The sequence below is a fragment of the Saccostrea cucullata genome, unplaced genomic scaffold (genome assembly GCF_032062105.1).
Source record: "Saccostrea cucullata isolate Sc308-1 unplaced genomic scaffold, CSIRO_AGI_Scuc_v1 ctg494, whole genome shotgun sequence".
NCBI lineage: Eukaryota > Metazoa > Mollusca > Bivalvia > Ostreida > Ostreidae > Saccostrea > Saccostrea cuccullata.
This window is the reverse complement of record NW_026936234.1, coordinates 134666-152591: the sequence shown is the minus strand read 5'-3', so window position 1 is coordinate 152591 and position 17926 is coordinate 134666. Positions and strand designations below refer to the sequence as shown.

General features: G+C 33.3%; 2 protein-coding genes across 2 annotated transcripts; both read right to left on the bottom strand.

The window, feature by feature from the left end:
• Window positions 1-460: 460 nt before the first annotated feature.
• Window positions 461-9514, bottom strand: LOC134245047 (organic cation transporter-like protein). The gene is made up of 10 exons (XM_062727299.1): window positions 9311-9514; window positions 6830-7331; window positions 3937-4168; window positions 3614-3803; window positions 3234-3366; window positions 3029-3129; window positions 2643-2860; window positions 2040-2154; window positions 1489-1561; window positions 461-879 (listed from the first exon to the last, which is right to left on the bottom strand). Exons 2-10 carry the CDS (start codon window positions 7124-7126, stop codon window positions 679-681), a joined length of 1560 nt encoding a protein of 519 aa, XP_062583283.1. The 5' UTR covers window positions 7127-7331; window positions 9311-9514; the 3' UTR covers window positions 461-678.
• Window positions 9515-10384: 870 nt separating this feature from the next.
• On the bottom strand, window positions 10385-17789 carry LOC134245046 (ATP-dependent Clp protease ATP-binding subunit ClpX-like). The gene is made up of 10 exons (XM_062727298.1): window positions 17580-17789; window positions 16555-16758; window positions 16343-16434; window positions 14952-15099; window positions 14129-14323; window positions 13510-13674; window positions 11627-11874; window positions 11195-11467; window positions 11000-11092; window positions 10385-10696 (listed from the first exon to the last, which is right to left on the bottom strand). Exons 1-10 carry the CDS (start codon window positions 17668-17670, stop codon window positions 10493-10495), a joined length of 1713 nt encoding a protein of 570 aa, XP_062583282.1. The 5' UTR covers window positions 17671-17789; the 3' UTR covers window positions 10385-10492.
• Between the last annotated feature and the right edge of the window lie 137 nt (window positions 17790-17926).

Genomic DNA, 17926 nt, shown 5'->3' with positions numbered 1-17926 from the left:
CAAGAAAGATATTGAGACTTTAGTTTCAGCCAATCAGAGCAAAGCGAACGTGCATGCGCGTGAGATCTTGCTATTTCGACCATGCTATCTTGTCTATACTTCTAATGTATCCTTACATTATGAGTTTCAAAAAAATTCATTAAAAAATAGAAAAGTTACGGCAATATCCATTATATTAGTCATTTCACGTGTTGCACGTGCACGCTCTTGCAAGCACGTGCGCGCAAAATGACCTTGATTCCGCAAATCTACATAACATGTCTACTGACCCTAAAAAGGTTTTACCTACATCGGACGAACAGTTTACAAGATCACTCCCGGACAAAAAAGTACCCAGGAAGAAGAAGAAGAAGAAAAATAATAATAATAAGAAACAGAGTAAAAACAATATGTTCCCCAACTTCGTTTGGGGAACATAAATATAATACTAGTACACAAATGTATACTTTTTGTCGTAAGAATGAGATCTTTTTTGTAGTAAAACAAGTTCAATTTTTATTTTGGCAAGGATTTACTTTGAGATATGATAAGGAAAAAACTCATCATGTACTAGAAAGCCCTCAAAACAATTTTTGAAAATGTTGGACTTTTAAAATAAAAAAAAGATTATCTAAAATATATATGATCATGAAAATTTGATCAATACTAATTGTATATTTGATAATTATTATGACAATGTTAAGAATCCCCGCTTTCTAAGTGTATCTCTTCCTGTGACACTCCATTGACCTTGACCCTGTTGTTTGGGTCAGGGACAGTCACTATGTGGTCTTTGAGGGGTTGTTTGTTGGTTTCTGGGAGACATAACATCAGAAATCCACACAACAGTGCAAGGCCCCCAAACACAGCAAATGGAAGCACATCTAATGAACCTTTACTCTGAAAGAGTTTTATCACATTTCTACAATGGTTTTGATCTTTTATCACGAATTGAGCAAATCACACAGCATTATTTCATTTACAATCACTATCATTATGCACTGCAATTTGACAATGTTTATTACAGTGAAATATATTTTTGTCTTTTATGAATTTTAATTGAAATGCAATATCGGTAATTTAATTTCTGCAAGTTAATGAACCTTTTCTTTGCATATCCAAGCTTAAACAATTAACTGTCACAATGTTTTATCCCAAGTTTTGTTATTAATAGCCACTGTGTGTGAATATACAGTGTGTTCAGTACATTGAAAAATTCACTGCACTTTTTTATGCATAAAAAAGTGGATTTTTATACTCATTAAGTATTCAATTAATATGTTCGAGATATCAGGTGTTTTTTAAATCATATATAAAGAGAATACAACCGGGACCGGCGATCGACTTCGACATAAGCGGGGTATTCGAGATATCCTATGTTCGAGATACTGATATTTACCTGTAATTGAAAAATGAATTTTTTATGCATAGTGGATTTTTTATCATTAAGTTTCAATAATATTTTGTTTAAACAACAATTCCTGTTGTTTTATGCTGAACAATACTCACCAGTCGTACAAACTGTGGAGCGGCAATCCCTCCTATCCGGGCTGACATGGCACAGGCCCCTATACCAATATTCCTGAAATCACAACATCAACTGTCACTTAAGCCCAAATAGCATTCTGTCCCATTGCCCATTATCATTTCTTTCAAAATTTGTATTCTTTAATAAGTGATGATGTTTCTACCCTAAACAGCCCATGATTATAGTTTTACTATCCTGAAGAAAATACAATGATTTCAATTTATGGTAAACCTCTTGTGTTCTCCTAATTTTAACCCCTCCTTAGATGCCATACTCAGAAAAAAATATCAGTTTGACTTCACATTTAAACTTTATTACTGCCCAAAATGCATGTTTGTTGATACATTTTACATATACTGTGTACAACCTATCTAGCTAATGCTTGGACCATTTGAATGACATCTAAAGTGAAACAATTTACCTGTCACCCTGCACCCTGATGGAGCATATGACATACTCTCAACCAATCAGATTGTCTGTATTATTCTGTATAAAGACAACATGTAGAAACACCCCTCCCCCGCCTACTGACCTAATCACTGTTGGGAAGGTCTCGGCAGAAAACACCTGAGTGGCCGCCCATCCACCAGATATAGCGGACTTCCCAATCATCGCAACAACAATTATAGGGACAATCTGAGATTCATCTACAACAACAAATGAAAGACCATTTTACTACTGTAAAATCAGACATGAGCTTTTCATGCAGTTATGCTTTAATTCAATTTTGGGGATAGAAACATGAAATCACATTTCTTGCCCAGGAGTTTGCTTTGAATAAAATGATTATTACAGAAGTTTTATTAAAATCCATATGAGAGCATGTGGGGATCCGGGAATTTTTTTTTTTCAAGCCACTTTCCATTACTTCAAAAGATTCATAACTTAGGATGGGTCCATGTTTGCTAGGGATAGGGTTTCCAAGGTCATTTTTTGGTCATTTTACCATGCACATTTAGTAATTCCTTGAATTCAAGGAGGATGTTTGAACCTAAATCCCCAATCAAATTTCTCTAGATCTGTCCATGGGTATTTAATTCTGTGTACCTATCCAACATTTAACACCCACCCCCCCAATAAATACATAATTTGCATATCGATAGCTTTGCAAACATTTGTTTTTTATGTATCTTACCTATTAATGAAATGACTAGAACAGCTATACATGAGATTCCTGCCAATAACATCAGAGACAGGGTGATTTTCCTCCTTCCAAATCGATTGTTAAATGCCACTACAAAAACTAAGGCTGGAATTTCTACTAGGCCTGAAATGAACACATTCAGGTGTAGATTCCCTGCTAAGTTGCTCGTGTTGAAGTTTAACCCATAATACACTGAGCTTGAAACAAACCTGAACAAAATGAAGGTAAGAAAAGGTACAGTGTAATTAAAATGTTACATGACAAGCATTAAATACATGTATTTATATTCATGTTATTTTAATTAGTGAAGGATTTTTTTGATTGATCACTGTTGAATATTGACAGTTTGTAAGAAAACGAATGTACCACAAACTTACCAGCCATACATGACTATGAGAGAATTTTTGGACATCCTCCAAGTCCTAAATAAATGCCAGTAACTGAAGTTTTTATATCTTTTCTCAGGTTGACTTCTGACCTACAAATACCATTTTTTTTTTCAATCAAAGAATAACCAATTAAATGGTCGCATTAAATTGCCTTTACATAAATGACTATCAGACTTACACAAGCATACAATACCTCAGACTCCATTTCTAATGTAGACAGGTCTGGTAAACTAATTCCATTATATTCTGCCATCTTTTTCAAAACAGCCTCTGCTTCATAGAATCTTCCTTTGCTCAGCAGCCATCTTGGACTTTCTGGTACAAACCTGAATGAAAGATAAAAACTAGTTTCCAACATGTATCACAATGTATATATTTTAAAATCATAAAAAATTCCTTGATTATTTGAATAGATAGAATAATGCAAACAAGTTTACATATTCATTAAAGAGCTTGTAAATAGTCTTGAGAAAAATATTAAAATAACAATAAGTTGAGAAAATATTAAAATAGCAATTACGAAGCAAATACAGAGGAGGGATAAAATCATTTATGTTTCTTGATTATTCTTACCACCATGAAAAAAGCATGAATACACCTGCAACTGAGGTACTTATAATGAGGTATCTCCAGTTGGTAATGAAGTACCCCCAGATTGCCAGGGTCATCAAGCCGACGGCCCAGAACCCCACACACCCACAGAATGTCCTCCAATCAGGGGTCACAAACTCTAGAGGCAGCACAAAATTCACCACCATCACACCTACAAAGAATGACTTAAAACTGTTTTTATTCTGATGCATAGGACATAATGTGAAGAATGGGTAATTTTGAGCCCCTTAAATGATGCAACAATATTTATCTATCAATATTAAAGTTTTCTACTAAATACTTACTTCCCACAAGTCCACCAATGAAAAACCTAAAGGCAGCGAATAACTGCCATGAATTAGCAAATGCACTGCCTAGAGAAAAGACCAGTAGCAGTGAATAGGCAATATACAGAAGCTTTCTGCGACCAAAGATGTCAGCCAGTTGTCCCATAAGGAGAGCTCCGACAAGCAGGCCACACATCTGGATCGTGGTGATGATACTGGGGATTTTCATCCTGTCACACACCAGTGACCACTGAAAGTATAGACACCATCATTTTAGTAACAGGCAGTTTTTGTCCCGTGTCTGGCATTAATTTTTGCATCTTAGTATCTAAAAAATGATGTAAGCAAAAACAAGACCAAAAAAAGCTTTAACATAAAAACAAGAAAAAAATTGCTACAGGATACTAAATTCTCCCACCAACCTAATTGGAGAAATATTGTTAAAATCATTTCTAATGATTTGCCATTTCTTGCTTCAATACTTTTTAAATTAGATAAAATATAGCTATAATCTGGATTTCATTCTCATGTACCATATATACTCGCTTATAAGTCGGTTTTTTTGGGAGTTGAATTTTGGTCAAAACTCATTATCCGACTTATAGGCAGGTCATAGAATGATTGGTATTTTTTCTGGACAACGATAGGTAGTTTTATAAAATTATGCATAAAGTATAAGTATTCATGAATTTTTTATAGCTTTATATTAATCTTCAGTGTGCTTTACTTATTTTTTAATGATTATGAACTTCATTTTTAAAAAATATTAATTGAAACTTCGCTAAAACATCACAACATTGAGTATAAATTGTCAACTGATTCTGGAAAAAGGTGGACCGACTTATAAGCGGGTATACCGCAAATCCCTCCAAAATATCTGCAAAAATCAAAAACGACTGATATGCAGACCGAATTATATGTGAGTTTATATAGTACTCCTAACATATACATTGTATTGTGTCTGCAATTTCAAAGAAATGAAAAATCTTTTATTCTCAAAAATAATTTACTCCTTAAATCAAAATTAATTCTGCAAAGCTTAAAATTTTCTTATTATTTAAAGAAATCCGGCAATGATTATTTTTTTCTCATTTCTGAAACTTGTTAAAAAGCTGATAAAATTGGAATGAGAGATGTGACTGTGAGAAAATACAAACATAGATAACCAAAAATTATAGAGCTCACCTCCATGTATAAGTGCGGGAAAGTCCCACACTAAAACTAATTTACTAGTGTGCATCCCTAAATGCAAAATTTATGCAATTTTAGTCCTGGTACGCCTTTGCATTTACTTGGGAATGAACTTTTCCTCAAAACTTAAACTGGTCAACATCTAGAAAATGCAAGTCAGGTCTAGCATACAATGCAAGTCTATTCGTGTACATCCCTTGATGCATCACCCATGTGTAGTATGTTTGATCCTACAGAAAGCTTTAATCTGGTCAATCATCTGGAAAGCAAACTTAACATCTTTACATCCAGACTTGGAAAAGTCTAGTAGAGTGCATCCCCAGATGCATCATGCATGCAAGTTTGCTTTAAATTTAACTGCAATGAACCTGCTCCACAACCTTTAAATTGGTCACTCATCAAAAAATTTAGGTCAAATCCAGCATCCAAAGAAAGTCTGATAGTATGCATCTATAGATGCAAAATCCATGCAAGCAAGTTTGGTCTAGACAGGGCTTACTATTTAAATGGAAAGATTCTGATCCAAAATGTTATCCTGGTCACTCATCCAGAAAATATAGGTCGATCAAATCCATCATCTGTAGAAAGTCTGAGAGTATTCATCCCTTGATGCATCATTCTTGTAAGTTTGGTCTAGGAACAGCTTGAAGATACATTGGAATGAACCTGTTCTAAAAACTTTAACTTGGTAACTCATTCAGAAAATATAGGTCAAGTCCAGCAGCTGAAGCAAGTCTGGTGGTGTACATCATTAGATGTATCACCAATGCAAGTCTAATCAACACAGGACTTATATTTAGAATGAACCTGCTTCCAAAACTTAAACCTCCTCTGAAAATATTAACTAAATGGTCATTCTTTGGCTGAAAATGTAGCATCTGATACCTAGACTGGTGAAGTGAAACATTACAAAAAGTAAAAGCATCATGCATGCATTACTGATCAATATATGCTCAGAACTTTAACAGAAATCTGGCTGGTCAAAAAGCCTTAACCTTGGATGCAAGTGCTGAAGCCAAGGGTATTACATAAGGTCCTGTTAAGGTGAGCTAAATAACCAAATGATTAGACATATTACCTCATTATTTTCATGGAAGATCACTTAACAAGTTCAAATTTACATACCCAGTAATTGTTAGAAAGCTTATTTTTGCAGATCTATAGCTAATTATTCCAGAGATGATATCAGTTAATACAATTTATACCTACTAGTAAAGTGTACCCCAATGTACATCATATATGTACCTAAATCATAAATATGTAAAATCACAAATTATCAACTTTAACATTTATTTCATAATTAAGCGTTTTTCGAGTTCAAATACTGTACACTTAATTTTTTCTATGGAGCATATTTTCTACATTTTCAACATGGTTCACTTCAATTGTTCATATCCATTCGGAAGTAGTTTTGTTTGTGCATGTCTGCAAATGTTATTAAAGGGGTCTATTCTAAGAAATCACAATTTCTGTTTTATCTATGCAAGAAATATAACATTAAGCAGATTTTTTTTTTTTTGAATTGCCATAAATTTATTCTTTACATGCACTTTTAAGTATATATATGCTATGGAATTTTTTTGCAGATAATATGTGACTATGTATATAATGTAAATTAATTAAATATGGGAAAATGTATGTCAATGAATCTACAAACTGTGTACAACAAAATGTGCTGTTGTAACGTCTTGCTGTGCAGTTAGCCTGCAACACCCCTTACCTCACTGACAATGGAATGGATTTCTCCAGAAAACACAGCTCCAGCACAAAGAGTGTCACTTTCTGAGCACTGTTCTGCTGATATTGAAACATTTTTTCCCCGTGATGAATTGTACATTAGAGTGACAGTAGCATCACTGAGTTCTGGACAATTCCACTCTGGTACAACATTCAGAAAAATCGGGAGAAGCATTGCCCAGGCTGCAGGGGTCTCAAACATGCTAACCAGTATAAATACACGCCTCTGGTAGGCTCCAAAGGACCCAAGCTGTCTTAGAACATTTTCAAATTCTGACATCCTGAAAGGCACTCACTCTGTGCTTTAATCCACCAGTCTTAGATAGTTCTTATCACACTAGCTGGAATGCATTTCTCTTAAATAAAAGGTAATCTCAGGTCACTTTTTTTTAAATCATGACACTTTATGTATCCATGTCTGGTTTATTTGGAATATCATTCCACTGTTCAAAACAATGGTTAGTTCTTCTTGACTGTACTTTAACCTACGAATAAAGTTTTATATGTATATTACAATACATCAACACTGCTGTATGTTTGTTAAAAAGCCCTTTATAAATAATATGTTAGTATATTTTATCTTTACAGCAAATAAACATGTCATGAAAAATGACAGAAATTTTATAAACACTAACAGCTAGTACATGTATACATATTTTAGAGTTATACCAGTCGGCAGTACACAAGGTGCATTTACAGTTTCAATTAATGGACCACTAAAGCCAGAATTGTGTGTTTAATTCCTGTAAAGGTACTTTAGTTTGGTGCAACTGTAATTCTGAAATGCAGAACATTTATGGCTGGGCTGGAGATTGATCCCCTGACCCCTGGATTACTAGCCAGGTGCTCTAACCACTGCTTTGTGCTGCTACCCATTAGAGCATTTAGTCCAAAGCCCTACATTACTCCCACCTTGAACTTCTTTCAGCCTCAAAGACACAGATTCTTTAGCCCTGGCAGGTAAATTCACCTGAGTAAGTCAGGGGTGAACAAGGGCACCAAATGCAACAGAAAAATGGAAAAAAAAATTAGAGCTGGACTATAACAGAATTTGGGACCCCTGCATTACTCATGTCAGGTGCTCCAAAAGTCAAGCAGTGAGCCCAACACCTATAGTCCATACTACACAAACAACCATATTCTCAAGTCTTATGTACAAAGCACTAAATGTAACAGGAAGATTGATTGTAAATTGTTTAAAGTCCCTCTGAGTATTGATAATTTTCCACTCATATGGAGACGCCACCACTTGCCAGTGGAGAGCTGCAAATTTTTTCCTATACTCTGCACTCAGGGCTATTCAGGGATATCTTTTTCGTGCCAGCGCCTACTGCGACACGGGACCTTGGTTTATACTGTCTCATCCTAAAGACCTGTCTCCTCATCCCACAGTGGGATTCGAACCCTCGACGTAAGGATCAACTCCGTACTTCATGACTCTAGAGCAGATGTTCTAACCACTGCGTCACGAGGGTGACTGTAACGGGAAGAGGAATAATTATGGCTGAACAAGAAATTTAATATATTTTATTACAGGTAGTCAAGTGCTCTAATCACTGACCTATCTGGGTCAATGACAATGGTCAAATCCAAAACTACCAAAAAAATTTAATCACTAATCAATAAACTGTATTAAGTGTGGTATATTTTGCCCTTTAACAATTGCAAATAATTTTGGCCCGTTCTAAATTTTTCATGATATCATAGTTCTGTTTAAGAAAAATCCAGTATTCAAGTTTTTTTAAATTTGCCCCATTTTAAAATTTGGCTCCTTTGAAAATATATAAAGGGGTGAAAATAAAACTTCCATTTTAATATCGTAAAAACATAATCAACTTTATTCACAGGGGATTAAATCTATTTTATTATTTCATTCTTAACAATTATCAACAATTTTTTTTTTATTTTTACTATTAAATGAATAGGGTTACTTTTAATACAACATAACTTCATGCCCTCAAAACCTAGCTTTTTGCTGAAAAATTTACAAAATTTTATATCCACAAAAATGTGTGCTTCAGATCTACAGTAGTATCTTTATCTCAAATCTATGATGATTCATGCAGTTGTAGCAAAATTATTTCAATCAAATAATCACCAATGTAACACGTACAGTATAATTTTTTGTAGGCAATATATGTTACGCCTATTACAATAAACCAGCTTTTATCTTTTAATAGATAGGGGTTTTCTGTTCAAAAATATAAGAATTATATTGGACAGGGTAAAAACTTAAAACAATAGCTACAGTTTGGCGCTTAGACAAATAGTAAACGAGTTATTATACCAATTAAATTGATAAATAAAATAAAAATTAACTGACAAGCAAGGCCAAAAATAAAAAAAGCAATCGGGTTCGACATTCATATTTTGCTAAGCACATGTTAGAAAACATATGAAATTACGACTCAAAATTACACAAATTATTCCTCAAAACATTACATTAAACCATTCTCCACCACACCTTAAATTGAAATGAAACATATCCTCATATCTTTGTGCGACTTATATAAGTAACATTTGTGAAGAGTGGTGCAATATCCCGGACGTGTCGCAATCGGCAAGATTTGCATATTCCGTCTCGTTCAACATGACACTCGGCTGTCTCCGTAAATCTCCCACTAACCAAGTTTTATCAATCGGTAGCCTGGTTCCCTGTCCCTGTTTTGCTTCATATATACTCCGCGTCACTTGGCAAGGTTGAGACAGGGGACCAGGCTATATCAATCGGCAATCCTCGGCTACCTCCCCTACGCTTCATTATGTGAGAGGTACGAGCCACCCGAGGAGCTCCGAGTGAGTTTTGCGCCACCCGAGAATCTCCGAGTGGAATAATGACGGAATAAACCGGAGTTTTGCCACTCGGCACACCTCGGCCGATTCGTACCTCATCTAGTTCACGGAATCAGCCGAGTTTTGCTCGGTCATTCGGCAATCTCCGGTCTGTTCCGTAACACTTGTGCTCGAGCCCGATTGAAAAAATCGCACTGGACTTTGATCGATTCTGAGGTATTTTAATGCAGTTCGGAATTCAATCTGCCTTGACATCTAAAAAAAAAATAATAAATGAAAGTACAGTATGTTACCCAATATGTAACCAATTAAAACATTCTTAACATATAAATGAACCTAGATGAATTAATTTGCATCAGAGACATAAATAACAAAACATAGTGTTGAAAGATTTTCCTATTATTGCAAAACACCATAAATCACTTCTAATTTCATATCATATCTTTGGTTAAATTAAAAGAACCTTAATTTCATTAAATATGTAATTTTAAAATACTTTAATAGGGTAAAAATTTCAAACTTTTCATATTAGCCCTTTCTGAGAACTTCAAAGAACCTTGAAGCACATTGAGAGGTATAAAATGAAAATTGTTGCATGAAAAGATCCAATTTTCGAGCTTAATTTCGAGACCTTTTAAATCTAATTATAAATTAAAGAGTTATCCTTCCTGACTGAAGATCGAAATGCCTTTTAAAAGATTTTTTTCATTCACATGGCATAAAAAAAAAAAAACATTAAAAAAAAGAAATTTCATATTATTTTATTGAACTGAAACATCAATGCACATTTTATAACAATGATACATTAAAAATATCACAACTGTTGGAATATTTCATTTGAAGAATCAAGACATTATGGTTGAGAATGGGGATTCATTAATTTCATGGACGCTGGCACTGTCTGCTTAATGATAAATTTATCTGGAGACACGACTAAGTCCTTAGATCTCTGTATATATACTGGTGGTTTCTTATCTACGACAGTTTCTTTGGTGATTATTATTTCCTCTATGTCAGAATCAGGTGTTTCATACATTGGTTCCAATAGAATACTCTCCTGCAAAATAAAAAAAAATGTTTAATTTCCCATGAAAAATACAAACGTATTATCTATGTAATGCATTTAAAAAATAGTTGATACTGCAAAGAATATGTGAAAAGTAAAAATATCCAATAAAATCTGTATGCAATATGCACCTTTGTCACACTATTACAGAAAACTACACGGTATGCATTATTTTTATGAATTCTTCATTGTTTTTATACAAAAAAAGTTCTAAATAAGCAATACACATCAATGCATGTAATACACTGTAATTTATGAAAATGATTGATTTCGGTGAAATATAAAACTTGTTACCAGTCTGCTCCTGAGGGCTCGGGCACCTGTCCCTGAAGCTTTAGCTTTCTCTGCAATGGCCACCAAGGCTTCCTCCTCAAACTTCAACTTTGCCTACAGTAATAAATACAAACTGGGGTCATAAATACATCAGTATAAAATATTTAAATATTTATTACTTGTAAAAATATTTGTCTTAATTTTAATGAAACCTACCCCATCCATTTCAAGGAGAGTTTCATACTGAGGAATTAATGCATTTTTGGGTTCTTTAAGGATCTGTATCAGCATTTCAGTGGTCATGTTTTCAAACACAGCGAACACTGGTATTCTGCCAATGAACTCTGGAATCATGCCAAAGTTAACAAGATCATCCACTTCCACGGCACGGAGTATCTCGTCCTTCTTCTGATCCGTGTCATCAGTGTTGTGGGTGGTCTCTAGAACATTGCTGTCATCTTTTTGAGGGTCGGATGTAAATCCAAAGGGCTAAAAAATAAAATTCAACTGTTTAAAAAGTTAACATTAAAAGTAAATGAACACACACATCTGATGTTTTCATTTTTTTAATACACTGAATATAATTCCAGCAGTTTTCAAATTAATGCAGGATCTACACAATAATGAAGTAATTTTCTCTGTATTTACCTTGATGTTAGCTCTCTTCTGAATGATGTTGGTGAGACCACTAAATGCACCAGAGAAGATGAACAGGATGTTGGTTGTATCCACATCAATAGTTTTTTTCCCACTACCACTCAAGTCAGGAACCTTAATAACTGCTCCCTCCATCATCTTAAGTAGACTTTGCTGGACCCCCTCCCCTCCCACATCTCGCTGAAACTGACCACCTTTCTTGGAGCTGATTTTGTCTACCTCATCCAAAAATACTATACCTACAATGTAAACTAGAACTGTCCAATAGGGACAAATACCCCCCGCTGGGTTTTTCAGAGAAGGTGCCAATTCAAAAATACTTTATGGATCTAGAGGTGTTCGCAATTTACTTACAAAAATTTGCAGTGAAATATAATTGCTCATTATGTTTCTTAATGAATGAAACAAAGGTGCAACCAAATGAAACATCAATACTAATACATTGTAATTCCATTGTAACATTATTTTTTTTATTTAATTTTTTTATTTCTGCATTAAAAAAATATATTGCAATTATGTGTTATGTCACTCTGCAAACTGATTGTTGAAAAAAAATCATATTATACAAAATCAAATTAATCTTGATAACTTTATATCAAATTAAATTGAAAATAAAGAGCTGGTCATCCAGTAATGAAGTGCTTTGACAGACAATAAATTACAATTAAGAGAATAAGAGAAGAGAAATCTTTAATTCTTGTGACTGATTCCCAGGAGATTACACATGGTTGATAATAAGATGCCTTAATGTTCAACTTCCCACACCAAACTCATTAATTTATCTTTAACTGGATGCATGTCCAGTCATTATTCCCAAGAGATAAATAAAATTACATTATCTTCTGTGCAATGTAAAAAACTGTTTTTAACACTTGATGATGTTTCTTTTTTTAAAGTTTATATGAGTAGTTTTAAGCTGTAGTATTTTTGTACAGATATTCTAGATTCTATGTCTCAATTTTAAACCTTATACATGAGCCCAAAATGAACAAGTCAATTAAAATAAAAAATAAAACCTGTAAAATGCAAAAAAAATGAACAAAAAGAGTTGAAAATTCCAATTGCACACCTTCATATGGTGAATAAGTGTACAAATTTTCAGATCAATCCTTGCAATAGTTTCTGAGAAACTGTCCGGATAAAACCACAACATAAAAATGAAAAAACACCTGTAAAATTCAAAATAATAACCGAATCAAGATGAAAATATCAGGTGCACAACTTCATATGGTGAATAATATTTGTACAAATTTTCAGACAAATCCTTCCAATAGTTTCTGAGTAATGGTCCGGACAAAATCTCGTCTACAGACAGACAGACAGACAGACAGACGGACAGACGGACATGATGATTCCAATATACCCCCCCTAAACTTCGTTTGCGGGGGGTATAATTATTAATTATATTTGTGGACATTCAGTGTACTATATTAGTTAGTAAACAAAATGATTCTTTGTAAAAACATGTTTCTAGTAATGAAATATTATCATTTGGTTCTTTGGATATTTATAATTAATCAAAATTCAAATGAGGTGAATCAAGAAATTTTTTATTGTGTTCATGGCCTCTCTGAGTCATTTTGTCTTGCAGACATTAACTACATTTGTTCTGTACACATTTTAAAACTCAAGGCTATCACAAAGCTATATTTGGTGGTTCCTGAAAGAGGAGTAACCAGAACAAATGAGAAATGAAAAATATCCCTCTGTTCTACACTGATGAAAAATAACTTCATCTCTTCCCGGATTGTAATAAAATTTAAAGAAAATTTGTAGTTCTCTAGTTAAACATTTTTATTGAAAAAAGAAAATTAAATGATGATGAAAAGATCACTTGCTCCGTTTTTAAGATGAGCCAAGTAAATGTAATATACCTTGTTGACATTTTTCCACATTGAACTTTGCATTCTGTAGGAGACGTCCCACTACGTTCTCTACATCTTCCCCCACGTAGCCAGCCTGGGTCAGACTCGTACAATCACAGATCACTATTGGCACATTCAAAATTTCAGACAAAACTTGAGCAATGTATGTTTTACCTATAAATGTAAACAAAATAAAATGACAACAAAATCTTTATTAAGTCTTGGGTGTGATTTTTTTTTTGACCAAATAAGTTTCAGATATGGAAGAATAAACAAAATTTAGAGCTGCATTAATAGAATTGATAATTATTGCATCATCAATTCAAATCGCCATATAATATACTGACTGATGCATATGTATATACTTGTGACATACTCTTTTTTTTAAAGCTCATTTTCAATCAAAGTAAAAAGAATACAATAATAAAATACCATAATACAAATGAGTATATGTGTGGTATCTATTTGTAATTGTTAATTCTGTTCCCCAAACATTTTTTCTGGAAAATGAAATTTCAGTATATGTGAAGTTTTCAGATTATTGGAGTCCAGATTTACAAGACACCACTCATTGATATAAAATGTTTCCAGCTCTAATTTAAGTATACATCATTTCCTAAGTTCTGACCTGTTCCTGTTGGTCCCAGCATCAGAATGTTAGTTTTGTCTATCTGTATATCAGAACTCTCCTTTTGCTTGACTACAGGAGTTACGGGGATTGAATCGGACCTTGCTCTAAGACCCTCACTTGCTACAGCCGCGCGGATGTCCAGGCCAAGACCATGAGAATGGGGTTTCCTTTGTTTCTCATACACTAACACATCTTGTAGGAAAAAAGTTTACTTTTAAGTTCATGTAAGCAAGAACGATATAAGATTAATTATCATTTAATAGATACAGTAGAATATTTTTATTCAAGAGAGCTATGTCTGAGTGTAGATACTTTCAGTAATTTTTTGGTTAACTCCAAAGACTTGATCTTAGGATGTTGTATTATCTTACACTATCTGTGTTTACTTTTAAGGACATATGCAATGTACCTTACCTACTGATAACTTTTTAAGATATTCTAAATTCAAGATTAAAGTGCCATTGGATGTTCGTAGACAACAAATCAGCATGCATTACCAGGGGTTTTGAAAAGATATCAATTGATGAAATTTTTTGTATAATTCAAAGAAAAATGTACAAAAATTACTAAAAAATATATTCTGGGTGTTTTGTTTATCCAAATTTGATTAAAAAGATGTGTACAATTGCATATGTAGACAATAAAATCTAGTACACAGTTTCTTCAAGTATTGGAACTCTTCAACGCCAGGGAAAAATGCAATAAAGTTCAAACTACATTGCGTATGTCCTTAAACAAAAGATCAAGGGAGATAAAAGTTGTAATATAACAACAAACATTATGTCACAGGTTCATGTTTTTTTAATGCTGCACCACACACCTTGTCTCTCTCTTTCCTCTGCCCATTTTTGTTTCTGTATTTTGGCTTTGTGTTGGTTTATCCTTTTATAATGATTATAAACAGCCACTGCTAACACTTTCTTGGCATGATCTTGTCCAATTATGTACTGATTTAATTTATTCACTATCTGAAATAGTTATTGAGAAATATAGCTATTTTAAAACCATCTTTAAAAATTTGTTTGGTTGCCCTCTCCCAACCAGCTGAGTAAAATTGTCTTGACTCACAACTTTTTTAATCTCCAGGGAAAAAAAAAATATTGATTCCAGAAAAATAGATTTTGAAAATTCAGCATTGATTTGAAAATTTGATGTGAAAGAAAATTCCAACCTACCTAGTCCTACCAACCCAATTTTTTAAACCTGAGTTGGGAGAGGGCAGACAAACATTATTTTAAAGTTGACCTAATATAAATTTTATGATAAGTGTCATATAATTATTTTTTGTTGATATGTACAATAAAGTTTTCTAATGTTGAATCCCCGAAATTTAAATACTTGCAATATTTATGATTGTAAGTCATCAAAAATACTTGGAAGGAGAAATGTTAAAACATTTCTACAGTAAAACACACTTTATAGAAATAACACTTATAATGAATTCATATTGACAGTGGTGTTATTTCAATATTGTATGTGGTTTTAAACATAATATTTACATCCGCTGAATATTTTCTCCTTTATTTCTTAAGAAAACCCATTGCGTTAATCACTGCATGAACTACAGTCGGCATGTTGCCTGTACAGATTTCTTGATCAGTGGCTGTTCCATCAATGAAACGTATAAAGACGTTCGCATCATTAATACAACAATTAATCTTTTTAATCCTACTTTAAATGATTATTTAAACAGATATAAATATAAACAATAAAATGTCTTTCTTTGTTTGTTATTACTGGAATTAACGGTTGCAGCTATTGCAAAAAAAATTTACATAACCCGCTTACGTTAATTCCAGTAATAACAAACAAAGAAAGCATTTTATTGTTTAAATAACATATTGTAACTGGTATTACAAATATGTTTGTAAAGGATCAAAATTGCAAGTTCTTGGCACTTTGCTATAAAAGTGTGTTAGGCCTTACTGTTCTAAATATATTGGCAAAATGATTCTATTTTGTTACATTATTTGTTTCTTTAAAGCATGGACAATTGTACAGTTTATTGCTATTATTAAAAATTGTTAAAAAGGACATTGTTCATGCAATCAAAATGTAATATACTAGTAGTATTAGTATTGGCTACTAATGATGCTTTCAGAAAAGTCAATCCCACATTAAATAATGAACCTTCAACAAGTTCAAAGGAAATTTTAAAAAGGACTGGTAGAATTTTCAAGAAATATTTCCATGCATACTCAATATATATACCTCTGCTGGTTCCATCAACTTATCCTTTGGAAAGTCTTGTTTTGAAGAGGAAAATAAAACCTCATTACAATTTTCACATTTAACACTTGTTACTGAAAGAAGAAAAAATAAACACAACAGTTCTTCTTGTTTTTATCTGCATGTTTCATAACAAGCTGTATCATAATGATGTAACTTTCATTTAACTTTAAAATTTGACAAATCTTACTTACATACAGTAGTGTCCTTGTGAAACATTGTGTAGCCACAATGGGGACACATTGTGTGTCCCTTTGAGCCAGATCCTCCCTTTTTATTACCACCCCCTGCACTGCCATAATAAGTGTATGTTTTCCGCCGACCAGAAATTGCACTGGTGGAAAAAGGAAAGGTCCTGCCTTTATGATGGGAGCAAATGGCTGGAGATCTCCCAGAAGCTTCAACATAATATTGTACATTTTAATGTTACAAGTTCTAATTATTCTCTTTAGAGAGGTGGACAGGCTTTGCCTACATCCACTTCTCTTCGCAAGCCTTCATGTTGTTATTCTGAAAAACATGTGAAAAGTAGGACTGGTGACAGCTTACACTAACAGACTAACATTTCGTCTGAAATATGTCTGATTTTATGTGACAGATGTGTTAAATTAACAATTACAACATAAATACATACAACTGTCACAAGAAAACCAACCTTTACGTGTTGTTAATGTATTTTTACAAGTTCTCCATCCGGGATTTAAATCTTGAGCAAATAATTCTAGAAGGACACTCGGAGCTCCTCAGGTGGCTTGTGACTCGCACACTGAATGGAGTGTAGCAGAGTCAGCAGAGGATTGCTGATTGTGGTAGAAAAGCATTAGTTGGAATCCGGGAATGAGAACTTGTGTAAATATTGGTAAAAGATATGTATTAAAGGTTGGTTTTCTTTTGAAAGTTGAGTTTATTTATGTTAAAATTGTAAATAAAACACATCTGTTAAATATAAACAGACGATATTTTAGACAAAATGTTAGTTGAAGTGTAGGTCGTCACCGGTTCGACATTTTACACGTTTTCCAGAATCAAAACATGAAGGCCTGCGAAGAGAAGTGGATGTAGGCAAAAGCCTGTCCACTTCTCTAAAGAGAATAAAGTTCTAATATGACCATTATTTAAACAATTTATTTCATAAATTAAATTTAAATAATTTGATATAACAATCGTTCGAAAGAATAATGCACATCTTTAGCTGAAATATGGCAGGAAATGGTCCTACCTTTTACCCGGTATGTTCCTAATTGATGAATTCCTGCAACAGAACGCCGAGATATACGAAGACAAAACCTGTTTAAAGCGACTGAAGCCATCGTAAGAAACCGTATGATCTTTTTAAAAGGAAAAAAAAATACAGATATCGGTATCTAAAAATGCATTATTGATTTCATAAATGGATAACGGCTTGCAGCTGTTGTAAACTTAGGCAATGTCAAGGTCATTAATTGTAGGGGTGTGTTATTATAATACATTTCAAACGTATACATGATATTTATATTTATTCATTTATTTTGAAACACGATGAATTTTTAAATGGAAAAAAAATGTTTTTTCTCAAAAAATATTTTC

Coding starts and splice junctions, on each gene's coding strand:
- LOC134245047 (XM_062727299.1), bottom strand. CDS start 7,126: ATGTCAGAATTTGAAAATGTTCTAAGACAGCTTGGGTCCTTTGGAGCC. Junction 3,367..3,613: donor TTCATGCTTTTTTCATGGTG/GTAAGAATAATC, acceptor TCTTTCATTCAG/GTTTGTACCAGAAAGTCCAA. Junction 3,130..3,233: donor CATTAGAAATGGAGTCTGAG/GTATTGTATGCT, acceptor TGGTATTTGTAG/GTCAGAAGTCAACCTGAGAA.
- LOC134245046 (XM_062727298.1), bottom strand. CDS start 17,670: ATGGCTTCAGTCGCTTTAAACAGGTTTTGTCTTCGTATATCTCGGCGT. Junction 13,675..14,128: donor GCTGGGACCAACAGGAACAG/GTCAGAACTTAG, acceptor TTACATTTATAG/GTAAAACATACATTGCTCAA. Junction 11,468..11,626: donor AGAAGAGAGCTAACATCAAG/GTAAATACAGAG, acceptor TTTATTTTTTAG/CCCTTTGGATTTACATCCGA.